Source organism: Sphaerodactylus townsendi, linkage group LG02, assembly GCF_021028975.2.
Source record: "Sphaerodactylus townsendi isolate TG3544 linkage group LG02, MPM_Stown_v2.3, whole genome shotgun sequence".
NCBI classification, from domain to species: domain Eukaryota; kingdom Metazoa; phylum Chordata; class Lepidosauria; order Squamata; family Sphaerodactylidae; genus Sphaerodactylus; species Sphaerodactylus townsendi.
Window position 1 is genome coordinate 9,269,536 of NC_059426.1, and position 16,533 is coordinate 9,286,068.

The window sequence follows — 16,533 nt, forward strand, 5'->3', positions numbered from 1 at the left end:
ATGTATCCGAGTGAGCAGTGTAGTTGTAGCATATTGAACAGAATGCAGGCCCTAATGATCCCAGGGGAAGGGGGTGGTGTGATAATAAGAATAATTTTCAAGTCAGCTCATTACCACTTTTGGGACCCCATATGAAAATAAAGACTCCGCCCTCCTATGCTAATTCCCCCAGCTGAGCATATGAAAGTGTTGTGTACTGAGCAAGACCCGTGGTCCCCCAACGTCAGTACTGTCTACTCTAGGCTGACCAGACGTCCCGCTTTTGGCGGGACAGTCCCGCCTTAAAACAATTTGTCCCGCGTCCCTCGTGTTTTTTCAAGTGTCCCGATTTTTGAAAGGCTGCCGCACTGCCTTCTGGGCCTGTGACAGGGCAGGAAACGGGAGCGCCCCAGAAGGCAGTGCCCGCCTACCCGCCCATCACCTTAGTCTACTCAGACTGGCAGGTGCTCTCCAATGTTCAAGGCAGAGACCTTTCTTATCGCCTCCAGCCTGGTTCGTTTAACTGGAGATGCTGAGGATTGAACCGGAGACTTTCTGGATGCCACAGAGCCATAGTCCCTGCTGAATTATCTTGGTAAATGTGCAGAAGAAAACCCCACAGCTGGTGGTGGTGGATAGTGCCGTCAATTCACAGCTGAGTCATGGCAACCCCACAGGCTTTCTAAGGTGAGAGACTTTCGGAGGTGGTTTGCCCCTGTCTGCCTCCTCGTGGGCTGAGAGAGTTCTGAGAGAACCGTGACTGACCCAGGGTCGCCCAGCAGGCCTCATGTGGAGGAGTGGGGAGTCAAGCCCGGTTCTCCAGATTAGAGTCCACTGCCCTTACCCACTGTACCACATTGGCTCTCATCCAGACGTTGGGCGCACTTAAACACACTGTTGTCATGAACTCAAACATGTATTTACTTTATTGCTTTATTTATACCCTGCTTTTTTTTCCCCAGTGGGAGACCCAAAGCAGCTTACATTGTTCTCCTCCCCTCTTCTTTATCTCTCCTGTGAGGTAGATTAGGGGGACGTTGAGTGGTTGCTAGTGCCCAAGGTCCCCCCCCCAGGTCCCCCCTCCCCCGAGAGCTCCCATGGCAGCATGGAAAACTGAACCTGGGTTTCCCAGGCCCTAGTCCAGCACTCTTAGTCCAGCACAGGAGCAGCAGTGGCGTAGGAGGTTAAGAGCTCGTGTATCTAATCTGGAGGAACCGGGTTTGATTCCCAGCTCTGCCGCCTGAGCTGTGGAGGTTTATCTGGGGAATTCAGATTAGCCTATACACTCCCACACACGCCAGCTGGGTGACCTTGGGCTAGTCACAGCTTCTCGGAGCTCTCTCAGCCCCACCTACCTCACAGGGTGTTTGTTGTGAGGGGGGGAAGGGCAAGGAGATTGTCAGCCCCTTTGAGTCTCCTGCAGGAGAGAAAGGGGGGATATAAATCCAAACACTTCTTCTTCTTCTTCTTCACCCCTACACCACATTGCCTGTTTGCGCGTTGGATCATGGCCTGAGGTTTCTGCAGCTTCGTTGGAACTCTTTCTGAGGAGAACTTTTGTGGAATTACCCTGTGCAAGAACTTTGAGAAGTGGTTTCCACAGCTCTTTGATGCTTCTCCACAGGTCGCCGCCCTCGAAAAAGACTTGACAGAGCTGAAGTCGCCCTCTAAGGGAAACGTTGCCGATCTCCTGGATTCCTATCACATGAAGGTACAGGGGTAGCCAGCTTTCGTCCTGGACTTTGTAGCAGAGAACCTTGTCCAGCCAGCTCAGTCTCTGTAGACCAGGGGTCTTCAAACTATGGCCCTCCAGATGTTCATAACTACGATTCCCATGAGCCCTACCACTTGGCCATGCTGGCAGGGGCTGATGGGAATTGTAGTCCATGAACATCTGGAGGGCCATAGTTTGAAGACCCCTGCTTGTAGACAAAAACTTGCCCGCAGGGCTCATTTATTTCTTGAAGTTCTTCAGGAACCCTTTGGGTTCTGAAAAGTTACCTAGAACTCCCATCTATCTCCAGCTCATTTGTGCAGATTTTTATTCCATATCTGAAGGCGGAGTCGGGATTTTACGAGATGGGGTTCCGTGTCTTTCCCGGGCTGCTCAACTGAATTTTGCTCTTTTTATACTCCCAAGATTGTTTTAAAGGCTGCAGTTTTCCTGCGCAAAAAGTGCTCCTATGTAGAAAAATGAATGAAAACCATAGGTTGGGGGCCCCAACACTGTGCCTCCAGACACCACCACATCTACCATGTGATTTTAGGAAGTGGGCGGGGTCAGATAGGGCCAGAGGTGGGATCCAGCAGGTTCTCACAGGTTCCTGAGAGTAGGTGACTAATTATTGGTGTGTGCCGAGAGGGGGTCACTAATTGGTGATTTTGCCACGTGATTTTTGCCTTAGTTACGCCCCTCCTCTCAGCAGTAGCGCGCAGAACTTGAAGCAGATTAGCAGGAGGTGCACCGGCGTGTGTGGGAGCCTGCGCCCGCGTGCATTCGTTTCCTGCCTAAGGACCGGCGCAGTGGCTGCGGCCTTGCCACAGTCCTGCCCAGGAATGCCCCGCCCCCGGAATGCCTGGCCAAGCCCCCGGAATGCCCCGCCCCATTGGCGCCACGCCACAGTTTGAATCCCACCACCTTGGAAACCTGTTACCAAAATTTTTGGATCCCACCACTGGATAGGGCTTTTGCCCAGCAAGGCTTCGGATTGGCTGTTGCAAATCTGATTGGCTGTGCAGATGTTTTAAAGTGTTGCTCTGACAGCTGCTGCCCCCAAAGCACAAGAATCTAAAGTGTATCACTGAAGGCAAGCTGCACCAGCCATTTTGTGGCTGGCTCTGCCTCCTGGGGCAGCTATTTTGTGGCAGCCATTTTGTGGCTACACCCACCATGCGGTATCTGAATTCCAAATGTGCCCACAGGCTCAAAAAGATTGGGGACCTCTGTCATAGGTAATCGTGTGTGATGACTCACATGCACATATTTTCAGTTGTTTGTACATCAGTGGCGCAGCCATAAGGGGGCGGGGTGTGTGTCGTACTCCGGGCTCGCATAGTGGGGGGCAGAAAATCACATTTTTTTCTATATGAAAACACTTAGATGCTTAATCTGCAGTGTCTGAGAAATGCAAACCATCTCCAAACTCGGTTCTCCAGATGAGAGTCCGCCACTCTTAACCACTACACCATGCTGGCTCTTACTTGCCCCTGCCTTTCCTCCCACAGCCCCCCACAGATAGGGGAGCAGCAGTGGCGTAGTGGCTAAGAGCAGTGGCTAAGAGCAGGTGCACTCTGATCTGGAGGAACCGGGTTTGATTCCCAGCTCTGCCGCTTGAGTTGTGGAGGCTTATCTGGGGAATTCAGATTAGCCTGTACACTCCCACACACGCCAGCTGGGTGACCTTGGGCTAGTCACAGCTTCTTGGAGCTCTCTCAGCCCCACCCACCTCACAGGGTGTTTGTTGTGAGAGGGGAAGGGCAAGGAGATTGTCAGCCCCTTTGAGTCTCCTGCAGGAGAGAAAGGGGGGATATAAATCCAAACTCTTCTTCTTCTTCTTTGCATCCTTGGAGTGGGGGGTCTGTAGCAGGAGACAACCTTGAATCCCACCCTATCAAGATATTTGAGGGGCTTTAGTAAACAAACTTATTAGTTTCATAAACGACAATTTTTAAAAGAAAATATCCAGTCCTAATGGCAGACATATTGGCTGTTCACATAATGCGTTACAGTAGATACAGGCCCTTTCCCCACTTACCTTAAGCCCTCAAGTAGCGCGGGGTCCATCTGCACTCCCCACTTCAGGGGCGGCAAGAACGCAGCCGCCCCGACACTGGCTCTCTCGCGCCCCCTCAGCGCGCGGCATCCCTGGCGCTAGAGAAAACGGTGCCTTTTGATGACCCCGCGCAGAGTGCGGGGTCGTGGGGAAGCCGGGGCGCGCGCCAGAAATGACGCGCGCAGTGAGTGGAGCGCAGCGACCGTGGTAGAGGGGAAAGTGGGGAAAGGCCCACTGTCCCCAATTGGTATTCGAAAGAAAATAGAAAATAGAAAATATTATGATGTCCTGAAGAACCAAAACTGATGGTATTAAAATAAATGATAGGGTCTGCTCGGTATTAAAATAATTGATAGGTGCCTTATAGGGAATGAATTGATTTCTTTGAGCAATATGTTTGGTCGCAGCGCTTGGGCACTCAAACTCGCTGGTCTTTTGTGTGGACATCCCTTCAGAATTTCAACAGCATCTTTGGGTATAAAAGTCTGAGACGATTTTCATCTTCATACAGGCGCTTGTTTTCAGGTTTCCCAATATGCCTTGAAGTATATTTTCAAAACAAAGCAAAAACAATGTCTGGTGCCAAAGATTATTTGCTTTTTTAATCCTGCAGAGTATTCCCTCGTGGGATTCGGCTTCCCGTTTATGGAGCTGCTAGATTCACTTAGGAACAATTAAAATGTCAGATGCTGTCTCCTATCCCTTTCCGTTAAATATGCATGTTTTTTTCAGTACCACAGACTGTTTCTTTCGGCAGAAAGTAAAGACAGATCTCAGGAAAGAGAGCTAGGTTTGAATCCAGTAGCTTCTTCGAGACCCACAAGATTTTCAGGGTATGAGATTTTCAGCTCATACCCTAAAAATCATGTTGACCCAGTGGTGGGATCCAAAAATTTTAGTAACAGGTTTCCATGGTGGTGGGAGTCAAACAGTGGCGTAGCGCCAATGGGGCTGGGTGGGGCACGACGGGGCGTGGCCGGGCATTCCGGGGGCGGGGCATTAATAATTTCTCTGTTACTGTAAAAAACTCTTACTGTAAAAAAAAAGTTCCTAATTTCCAGCTGGTACCTTTCTGTCCATAATTTAAACTCATTCTAGCAAGTCCTATCGTCTCCTGCCAACAGAAACAACTACTTCTCCTCTAATTGACTGCCTGTCAAATACTTCATACTTTCAAATACTTAATTTTGTTTGTAGAAATCAAAAGAAGGATACTTTCCTTCAACATGGAACTTTACCATATTTCTAAAACATGTTTTTAAAACAGCCCAACAGGGAGAATTATCCTGTTTTCTACCTTCACTAACCAGCCACATAGGAAACAACAGGACTTTATGATTTTTGGACCCAATGGAATTTCTAACGGAAAAGCAGACCCAATTAGTAACCCCCTCTCGGCACACACAAATAATTAGTAACCCACTCTCAGAAACTGTTGGGAACCTGCTGGATCCCACCTCTGTATTGGCCCCAAAGATGTTACTGGATTTGATCTAGCTCTTCTACTGCTGACCAGTATTGCTATCCTCCTGAAACTGTCTTTGAGGGAAGAGAACTAACTCTTCACACCATATAGCCTGACACCTTATTTGTTTGCGTGCCTCCCGAAATTGGCTCCTGGACGGAACATATGCATCTTTCCATCTTCACCTTCCCCGGGCTCTTCTCCCTTTACTGAAGATCTGTGAGAAGTGGGCAGCGGGAATATTAATGGCCTTAATTCCAGCACTGCCACGGAAATAAATTTGCAGCGGAGCAGAAAGAGACAGTGTCATCATGTGCATGCTGAGAGTTAATGAGTCGGAAGCTGCGAACAGGAAGGCGGCGGCGAGCAAATGTCAGGCGTTTGTTTCCCATCCACCCTGATGTGATTGTGGGGGAGACGTCACCTCATAGTTCTGGCCGAGCCCTTGATGTGCCGGAAGGTCCAGGGGCGGGGGGAGTTGTCACAAGCTACAATTCAAAAGCTTTGCCCGATGCTGCCCTCTCAGCTGGCTGGTAATAGTCAATAAGCATTGCCCAGAGTGTAGTTCTGTGCTGATTATAAATAGACAGGGAGGGTCATTGGTTAAGGAGCCAGAGGCTAGCACTCTCGCATGGTATCATAGTAGTTGTTTATTAGATGTTGTAGTCACAGACCTTAACACCACTCAAACAAAAAAGAATGCAATAATATTCAATTACTAGTAATAAAGCCCATTGGGCAAAAAAATGCAAAGGGCTCTAGAAAACTGTTGCTTAATTGTAAACGGCAGCAGTCAGCGAGCCCCGCCCTTTCTGCGTTACACAAAGCGCTTGTATCAGCGTGGCCTACCCCCTCTGCACACTGACAAAGCTCTTTAAAAAGTAAGTTGTCGCGAATGTACCTTGCCTTTTATATAAATAGCTAAGATTATTAAGAATGTTGGACGCAAAAGGTGGAAGACAGCACCAATAGCACAACTGCATCTATTTGAAAAGTTTGGAATGCGTGTACTGCTTCCTTAATTTGATTGATAAAAGCATAAAAGAGGCAGCAGAAGGATTTATGTCTGCCAAGAAGAAGAAGAAGAAGAAGAGGAGGAGGAGGAGGAGGAGGAGTTTGGATTTATATCCCCCCTTTCTCTCCTGTAGGAGACTCAAAGGGGCTGACAATCTCCTTTCCCTTCCCTCCACACAACAAACACCCTGTGAGGCGGGTGGGGCTGAGAGAGAACTCAGAAGAACTGTGACTAGCCCAAGGTCACGCAGCTGGCATGTGTTGGAGTGCACAGGCTAATCTGAATTCCCCAGATAAGCCTCCACAGCTCAGGCAGCAGAGCGGGGAATCAAACCCGGTTCCTCCAGATTAGAATGCACCTGCTCTTAACCACTACGCCCCTGCTGCTCCGTCATTGGATGCTTTCATTGGATAATAAGATGATGCGTTTCTCATCGGTTCTGAGGAAACGTGGAAGAGCCTGGTTCAACCTAAATCAAACAATATTGTATATTGAACAATGACAAAGGTAGTAGGCTAAATCCTCAAGAGTGGCAGAGTCATAAAGCCTAAGGGGGCTTATTATTATGTAATATGGGAACCCAATCTGGGGGCCAGGGGGGCGGATCCACCTTAGGAGTTGGCAGAACCGACGCCAGTGCCCACCCCACCAGTGCAAGGAGCAATGCACTTGTGGAGGAGGGAGGAATCACATGGTAGAGGCGCCACTCCACTCCCCGGCACCCAAGTCTGGAAGCTGCCTATCCCTCCGACCTGCTGGAAATCCCAGTTTTGCGTGCTTTTTTGAAAGGTCCATAGGAAATGACTGCTTTTGCTTGCATTTCCAGAATCTGGGGGATGAAACTTACGGGTTTTCTTTTTTGTTTTCATTAATTAACAGTGCAAACTTGATCAAGAAAAAGAGTTCATACTGGGTGAGCATATGGACAAGATTAACAGGTATTTTCAGTTTTCTATTGATTCCTTCATTCATTTTTTCCTGTGTATTTTCTTTTATTTCCCTTCCTTCCTTCCTTCCTTCCTTCCTTCCTTCCTTCCTTCCTTCCTTCCTTCCTTCCTTCCTTCCTTCCTTCCTTCCTTCCTTCCTTCCTTCCTTCCTTCCTTCCTTCCTTCCTTCCTTCCTTCCTTCAACTTCGCAGGGGGAGGAGGCATGATTGTGTGGTTCAAGGACAGTTGGATCCTTCCTTCCTTCCTTCCTTCCTACCCTCCCTCCATTTCCTTCCTACCCTCCCTTCCTTCCTTCCTTCCTTCCTTCCTTCCTTCCTTCCACTTCCCTTCCACCACCTGTGTAATTCCATTGAATCCCTTCCCCCCCCTTCCTTCCCTTCACTTCCTTCCCTTCCTTCCCTTCCTTCCCTTCCTTCCCTCCCTTCCCTTCCTTCCTTCCTTCCTTCCTTCCCTCCCTCCCCTCCCTCCCTCCCTCCCTCCCTCCCTCCCTTCCTTCCTTCCCTCCCTCCCTCCCTCCCTCCCTCCCTCCCTCCCTTCCTACCCCCCTTCCTTCCTTCCTTCCTTCCTTCCTTCCTTCCTTCCTTCCTTCCTTCCTTCCTTCCTTCCTTCCTTCCTTCCTTCCTTCCTTCCTTCCTTCCTTCCTTCCACTTCGCAGGGGGAGGAGGCATGATTGTGTGGTTCAAGGACAGTTGGATCCTTCCTTCCTTCCTTCCTTCCTTCCTTCCTTCCTTCCTTCCTTCCTTCCTTCCTTCCTTCCTTCCTTCCTTCCTTCCTTCCTTCCTTCCTTCCTTCCTTCCTTCCTTCCTTCCTTCCTTCCTTCGGCCTCTTGGGGTGGCTCACAGCATAAAACAGATAAAAATATATTAGAATCCCACTAAAGCCAACATTAAAACGAAAGGATTGAGTCTACCCCTAGCGTACCAATTTCCTGAGCAAAGGGAAGTGGCCGAGAGGAGGCTCTGAACAGAATAATTGAAACAATGGTGGTTTTCAGGCCCTGTCCTATCTGTCTATCTATCTATCTATCTATCTATCTATCTATCTATCCTATCCTATCTATCTATCCTATCTATCTATCTATCTATCTATCTATCTATCTATCCTGTCTACCTGCCTACCTACCTACCTACCTGCCACCTACCTGCCTACCTGCCTACCTGCCTACCTGCCTACCTACCTGTCCATCCCATCCATCCATCCGTCATCCATCCAAAATCCATCCAAATGCATCCCATCCATCCATCCATCCATTTATTTATTTATTTGTTGCCGGTTTTATATGCCACCCAACCCGAAGGGTATCTAACATTTAAATGCATGTAGCCAAAGCTAGCGCAGGGGTCTGCAATATGCGGCTCTCAAGATGTTCATGGACTACAATTCCCATCAGCCCCTGCCGCCGTAGCCGGTTAGGGAATTGCAGTCCGCTGGTATCTGGAAAAGCCTGAAGTAATCCATCGAACATCTGGAGGCATGAGTTGCAGACCCCTGAGCTAGTATCTTCAGAGGCATGTCGGGGTGAGATGTGTTTCTCTCCATAATACAGTGTGAAGTGATTGTGTGGTGGAGCATGTGTTTTGTCAACTTAGCAGGGGAAGGAGGCATGACTGTGTGGTTCAAGGACAATTCGATCCCAATCCATAAAGATTAAATTTATGGCAGAAATGGATTGCAGTTGTCTGATAAACATTCATCATGTGAATGAATACAAGAGGGCATTTTAAGATCTCCACCTAGTAGTCTTCCTAGTTGCCACCTAGGCTACCACTAGTGGATATACCCGCAATTTTCTGCAGGTCATCGTTGACTTTAATCGGGGATGCTTATTTTAATGCACCATCTTTTACGGTTTATTGTGGTTTTAACCATTTTAATTATTGTATCATGTTATTGTGAACCATTCCGAACCCTGCTGGACAGGGTAGGGCAGGATATAGATATAAGCAATAAATCAATGAACAAGCCTTAAAAAAATCTCAACCAGGTGCAAATTCATTTCTTAATTCAGTTGCAACTGTTTTATTTATTCATTTAATTATTTAGACTATTTCTTTGCCGCCTCAAGAAAGAATCTGGTTGAGGCAGCTTACGTAGTAAAACATGATGAAAACATAAATGTACTTGGAAAACCAAACACAGCGTAAAAAAACCCCAGTAAGAGCATAACACCCTTAAAAGAGTGTCATAACACTGTACTCAGGCTAGAAGCGGATTGTAAAACTAAACTTAAAAGATCAACCTTTTATTTAAAATCCTGGGGAAACAGAAGTGTCTTGGCTTGGCAATAACAGGAGGCAACCAAGGCTCAAGGCAAGAGGCTGTTAACAGTTTGGAAGTTTCATTGGATCCTGGTCTTCCGTTTGAGAAACTGGTGACCGCGACAGTGAAAAAATACTTTTTGCCAGTTCACCTAGTTAGGAAGCTGGGTTCCAGTTTGCAGAAGACTGATCTTGCCGTGGTGATCCACGTTTTAATAGCCTCGAGGGGCCACCACTGAAAAAACCGTGTCATTGGTCATCACCTGGTTGGCCACTGTGTGACATAGGATGATAGATTAGATGGACCACATGACTAGTCTGATCCAGCAGAGCTCTTCTTATGTTCTTGGAGGCTCAAAAACTTCACATGAAGTTTAATGATAATTTATATTGTGTCCTGTGTCTGCTATGCTGTAATAAATATGTAAAAGTGTATAATATATTGCTCAAACCTGGAGATTCTGAATTGTTCTGATTACACCGTCTGCTCTCTGACAGCCATTCCAACCCCTGGTTTTCCATAATTGAAGAAAAAAATGAAAGAGCATTTCTATTGGGCTACTTCGTCAGTTGGATTCACTTTTGCCCTTTGTCCTTATTCCAGAAGCTTACAAGAAAATCAAAAGGTCAACTATTGGATAGAGAGTTCTCTACCCTAATCACCGCAGCCAAGAAAACGTGCTCCCCCCTGTATTTTTCTCTCCCATTTGAACTTGGCACACTACCTGTATTGCTTAATAAAACCCTGCTCAAAAAAGGGAGACTGCCATAATGCTCGCCAGGTTTAATGTTATGCCTTCTGCCTTGTTACATGGCAGATTTAATAAGCAAGAAAAGGCTAAAAGATTGTGCCCATGTAATGATGGCTCAGTTGAATCTCTAGCCCACCAATTACTACACTGTCTCAGATTTAAGGAAATCAGATCCAAGTACGTGTATCTTACTCCTTTACATTTACCCGATCTCCCCGATTTAATTAGATTACACTACTTGTTGGACAATCCTGATCCTTCTCTCTGTATGATAGTGGCAGACTTTCTCCTGGAAATTACTAAATGCCAGTAGATTTCCTTTGACTTAACATTTATTTCCTGTATTATATATGCTTTTTAATCCGTTTTTTATTATTGTTGTACTGCTGTTTTTTAATCCGTTTTTTATTATTGTTGTACTGTCTATGCCAATAAAGGCTTGCTGCTGCTACTAAAAATTGTTCTGATTACACAATATTTTAACCATTGGTTGATCTGTGACACTTTCTATTTTAGCCTGTTTTCAGCCCGCAGCGTGGAAGAACTTATCCAGAATTTGAAACGAGATGGTTCTCCTTTTGCTCTCAGGCAACTAGAGGTAATATCACAGTACATTTTACTTTATTGTCCGGGTACATACTGAGCCATCTGAGGGCCGTTACCTGGTGACTGAGCACAGGAGCGGAGCCTCCAGGAGAAAGCCATGGTTCCCATCTCATTTCACCCACATCCCTTGGTTAATGAGCATCAAACTAGTCCCGTGACCCCCAGGTAGATTTGACTTGCATTTCTCAGCATCCCATCTTCCATGCCAAAACACTTTTCTTTGTGCTGATGTTAAAGGGGGAGGGCGGTATATAAAACTAATAAGCAAGCAAGCAAGCAAGCAAGCAAGCAAGCAAGCAAGCAAGCAAGCAAGCAAGCAAGCAGGTTATGGTTTCGGGGACAATATCTCCCACCCTGGTTTGAAACCAACCATGGTTAGTAAATACCTTGGTGGAGTAAAAGAGACATGTGCGCCAATTTCCCCATCTGGATCTCAGGTCAAAAGCTCTTCATTTTCATTGAAATGGACATGAGAAACCACCCCAATACATCTCTCAGCCTCCTATCTTGGAATATAGCGGGTTGGAAAAATAAGGCCAATAATCCCGATTTTTTAACATTTCTTAACATGAGAAACCTCTCGTCAGAGACAGCAAGGATTTGTGCATCCTCGAAAGAAAAGTGTGGCACGCTTTCTGAAAGCAGAGCATTAACCCTATGAATAACAGTTCTTTTTATTGACATGCCGGTCCACTGCCGGCAGGATGAGTAGCCACGACTAGCTGGAGCTCATCAGAGCTGGGAAGCTAATCAGGGTTGGCCCTGGTTAGGGCTGGGATGGGAGACCGCCAGGAGTTGCTGTGCAGAGGCAGACAACGGTCGATCACTTCTGCTCATCTCTTGCCTTGAAAACCCCAAGAGGGGCCATTGTGAGTTGTTTGAGACATGAATGACCCAGGCTACCTTGACCTCGTGAGATCTTAGAAGCTAAGCAGCGTTAGCCTTGGTTGTTATTTGGATGGGAGACCACCCAAGAAGACTGGGACTGCTATGTAGAGGAAGACGACGGTCAATCACCTCTGCTCATGTCTTGCCTCGAAAACCCCAAGAGGGGCCACTGTGAGTTGGTTGAGACCTGAATGACCCAGGCTACCTTGATCTCGTGAGATCTTAGAAGCTAAGCAGCGTTAGCCTTGGTTGTTATTTGGATGGGAGACCACCCAAGAAGACTGGGACTACTATGTAGAGGGAGACAACGGTCAATCACCTCTGCTCATCTCTTGCCTCGAAAACCCCAAGAGGGGCCATTGTGAGTTGGTTGAGACCTGAATGGCCCAGGCTACCTTGATCTCGTGAGATCTTAGAAGCTAAGCAGCATTAGCCTTGGTTGTTATTTGGATGGGAGACCACCCAAGAAGACTGGGACTGCTATGTAGAGGAAGACAACCGTCAGTCACCTCTGCTCATCTCTTGCCTCGAAAACCCCAAGAGGGGCCATTGTGAGTTGGTTGAGACCTGAATGGCCCAGGCTACCTTGATCTCGTGAGATCTTAGAAGCTAAGCAGCGTTAGCCTTGGTTGTTATTTGGATGGGAGACCACCCAAGAAGACTGGGACTGCTATGTAGAGGAAGACAACCGTCAATCACCTCTGCTCATCTCTTGCCTCGAAAACCCCAAGAGGGGCCATTGTGAGTTGGTTGAGACCTGAATGGCCCAGGCTACCTTGATCTCGTGAGATCTTAGAAGCTAAGCAGCGTTAGCCTTGGTTGCTATTTGGATGGGAGACCACCCAAGAAGACTGGGACTGCTATGTAGAGGAAGACAACGGTCAGTCACCTCTGCTCATCTCTTGCCTTCAGAATTCCACGAGGAACCACTGTGAGTTAGTAGAGATCTGGATGGGCCAGGCTAGTTTGACCTTATTAGGTCTCCGAAACTAAACATGGTTGGTCCTGGTTAGCTTTTGGAAGGGAGACCATCAAGGAAGACAAAGATTGGGGATCATTAGGAAAGGAATTGATAATAAAACTGCAAAGATTGTCATGCCCTTATATAAAGCCGTAGTGCGACCGCACTTGGAGTACTGTGCTCAGTTCTGGTCGCCGCATCTCAAAAAGGATATCGAAGAGATAGTGCGCGGCAGAAGGGCACTGCGGATGATTGAGGGACTCGAGCACCTTCCTCTCATGAGGAGAGGCTGCAGCGTTTGGGACTCTTTAGTTTGGAGAGGAGACGGCTGAGGGGGGATATGATTGAAGTCTATAAAATTATGCATGGGGTAGAAAATGTTGACAGAGAGAAATTTTTCTCTTTCTCACAATACTAGAACCAGGGGGTATCCATTGAAAATGCTGGGGGGAAGAATAAGGATCAATAAAAGGAAACACTTCTTCAATGCAATGTGTGATTGGTGTTTCAACGCCGCCACAGGAGGGGGCATATTCCGAAGGGGATGGGGCGGTATAAAAGTTTAAACAATAAATAAATAAATAAATAAATAAATAAATAAATAAATAAATAAATAAATAAATAAATAAATAAATAAATAGCTAGCTTTAAAAGGGGCTTGGACAGATTTATGGAGGAGAAGTCGATTATGGCTACCAATCTTGATCCTCCTTGATCTGAGATTGCAAATGCCTTAACAGTCCAGGTGATCGGGAGCAACAGCCGCAGAAGGCCATTGCTTTCACCTCCTGCATGTGAGCTCCCAAAGGCACCTGGTGGGCCACTGCGAGTAGCAGAAAGCTGGACTAGATGGACTCTGGTCTGATCCAGCTGGCTTGTTCTTATGTGCTTCTTATTGCTATACAGAGGAAGACAATGGCAAGCCGACTCTTCCACTCTTGCCTTGAAATCCCCATGGTCCTGGGGTTGGCATGAATTAGTTGTGACTTGATGGCATATGATGATGATGATGATGATGATGATGATGATGATGATGATCATCATCATCATCATCATCATCATCATCATCATTCCAAGATCTGGTTAGAATATCTGTTAACACGTTCAGACATGTGTAAGTTTCAGATGTTCGTAGTCTTCAAAGAGCTATTTTCACGTCCAGTAGCACCATACAGACGAACAAGATTTTCGGGACTGAAGCTTTTGAGAGTCAGATATCTTACAAAGGAATTCTTGGCTCCCAAAAGATTATATCTGGAAAATCCCGTTAGTCTCCAAGGTGCTACTGGACTCGAATCGAACAGTTCTACTGAAGGCCAACACGTCTGCCTGTCTGAAACTAGTCTTTGGATAGTGAGCGTAAAACCTGTGCTGGGTTAAGACTGTGCTACTTAAACAAAGGCTACATTCACAGGGTAAAGATTTTCCATTTTGTGTTTTTTGCCATTGTGAATGCTCATTGGCCATGAAGTCACAATCTCCCAGAGTCCTCTGCGTGCCCTGACTGAGCAGGCGACGGGGTCTTGAAAAGCACACATCTAGAGCACAACACTGGGTGGGTGCTCCAGTTTGAATGCCAAAGCGGAGAAAAACCTCCATGTGGAAGCAACCCATGACTTCCTTCCATGTGGAAGCAACTCGCAACCAGCCTCAAGGACCAGGGAGCAGCAGTGGCGTAGTGGTTAAAAGCAGGTGCATTCTGATCTGGAGGAATCGGGTTTGATTCCCCACTCTGCCGCTTGAGCTGTGGAGGCTTATCTGGTGAATTCAGATTAGCTTGTGCACTCCCACACACGCCAGCTGGGTGGCCTTGGGCTAGTCACAGTTTTTCGGAGCTCTCTCAGCCCCACCCACCTCACAGGGTGTTTGTTGTGTGGAGGGAAGGGCAAGGAGATTGTCAGCCCCTTTGAGTCTCCTACAGGAGAGAAAGGGGGGATATAAATCCAAACTCCTCCGCCTCCTCCTCCTCTTCTTCTTCTGCTTCTTCTCATTCATCGTGCACATTCATTTTGTAGAGCAGCAAAGTTGGCTGGCTGGGGTGGTAGAACCTTTTGTCTTTTGGAGAAATAAAATAGGTTTCTGAAGGGCGAAATGGGCAACAGAACACCACTCCACCCCATGAGTGCTCTTCACGGTGTTAGCAGAGGTTGCCTGATTGCTGTAGTTTGTTTGTTTTTCTTGTTTGTCCACCCATCTGTTTCACCTTGAAATTTTGGGCAAGAAAATCCCCTGACTCTTTCCCACGGCTTCAGGCCACTGACTTTCCTTCATGACTGAGAGTCTCTCGCTTTCCTTTGTAAATTCTTCCCTCAGAAAGAAAGCGAAGCTGAAGTTCTATGTGGCTGGTCAGGCCACGCTTCAATTAGTCAACATATTGAGTAAATGAGATGAACAGGATTTTAAAGAATTCAACGATTCCCTGAGCGAGTGGTGAACCTGAGAACTAATTTAGCGTGTGTTTTTAAAAAAGTTGTATTTAGCTGGCTTTAGCTCAGGCCACCCCACTCTTTAAACACTAGTCTAGACAAAGTCAGGCAATTATTGAGCCTCAGTCCTATTTGCTGCTGATTAAATTTAATTAGTACCTTGCTGCGCCTTATCCGCTTTTCGGGGGAAGAAAGTGACATGAGCGTGAACATTTTGGCTTTGCCAAAACACCACTGTTGGAACCGGACCCTGAAGCGTTCCTTCTCCCCGCTTGAGAGAATAGCCCCTCACAAAGAAAATGCATCAAACACGCTTTAAAAAAAAATCTCTGATGTGTGCACATGGCAGAGGCGTAGCTTCAAACGGGCTGCAAAAGGTCAAAAAAGTAGTGTGTTTTTTTCCTCCCCTCGATGGGCTCCCCTGCTGCCCCCCGGTGGGCATGTCTCTCCTGCTCCCCTTATCAATCTTCATTTTAGTCTCCATTTTTTCTAGTACTCTTTCGAGCTAGGCTGAAAGTGGTCTTCTTTCACAGTTCAGGCTAAAAACTGCCTGAGGAACTATACTTTCCAGGAGACCTTGTGAGCCCCAAGGTCTCCTGGGAACTGTAGTTCCTCAGGTCGTTTTGGAGCCTGAACTGTGAAGAGGCCGCTTTTTTCAGCCTGAAAAAGTACTAGAAAAATAAAAGGAACTAAGGTAAATGTGGGAAGGGGTGGGGGGTGCAAAGAAAAGGGGAGGGGCCAGGGGTGATTTTCTGCCCCCAGGCGTGTGCCCGGTGTGCAACATGCGCCCCTGTCCCCTTGCCGCTCCGCCACTGGCACATGGTGATAGTTGTCAGTCGAAACAACTTCCAGCTCAGTTTGAGAGCATTCAGTAAGTGGAGGCAAACCCTGACCTTTGGACTGGTGGTCGCTTTGGATGGCAAACTGTATGCATTTTGGTTGTTGTGGGTTTTCCGGACTGTGTGGCCATGGTCTGGTAGAACTTGTTCCTAATGTTTTACCTGCATCTGTGGCTGGCATCTTCAGAGGTGTATCACACTGTTACATACTGTGCCCAGTGAGAAGGGAATGTTTAGTGGGGTATATATATTCCATGTCCCAGGGTGGGGAACCAATCAGTAAGTGTGTGGGTGGAATTTGATATACAAAGGTGTGGTTGACTGGATTGTATTGCGGGAGGAGTTTTCAGTCCATTTACATTTGTATTCGTATTTGCATTCCCTGAAGCAGCAACAGTCTTAGTGAATGCAAATCCTGTGTCTGGGTGGAGTCCATAGTCCATCAACCCAGCATGCCCTTGACCTTTGATTCTGGTGGTTTTAAGTACTGGTAGCCAATTAATTCTCAGGTAGTACTGAGAATTAACAAAACTTGGCTACCACGTGGGGATGGGGTGAGCCTGGCTCAACAGCCTTCAATTGCATCCCAGTCCCAAACTCCACTGGGAGTTCTGGGGCATCGGG

The 16,533-nt window shown here is 47.1% G+C and overlaps 1 protein-coding gene across 1 annotated transcript in view; it reads left to right on the forward strand.

Moving 5' to 3' along the window:
* The window catches only part of HIBCH (3-hydroxyisobutyryl-CoA hydrolase), a 105,120-nt gene that overhangs the window by 70,469 nt on the left and 18,118 nt on the right, over positions 1-16,533 (forward strand). Inside the window, exons 9-11 of the mRNA XM_048486778.1 lie at positions 1,604-1,690; positions 7,112-7,170; positions 10,706-10,787. Of these exons, the coding sequence (XP_048342735.1) occupies positions 1,604-1,690; positions 7,112-7,170; positions 10,706-10,787 (228 nt within the window). The remainder of the gene's footprint in view (positions 1-1,603; positions 1,691-7,111; positions 7,171-10,705; positions 10,788-16,533) is intronic.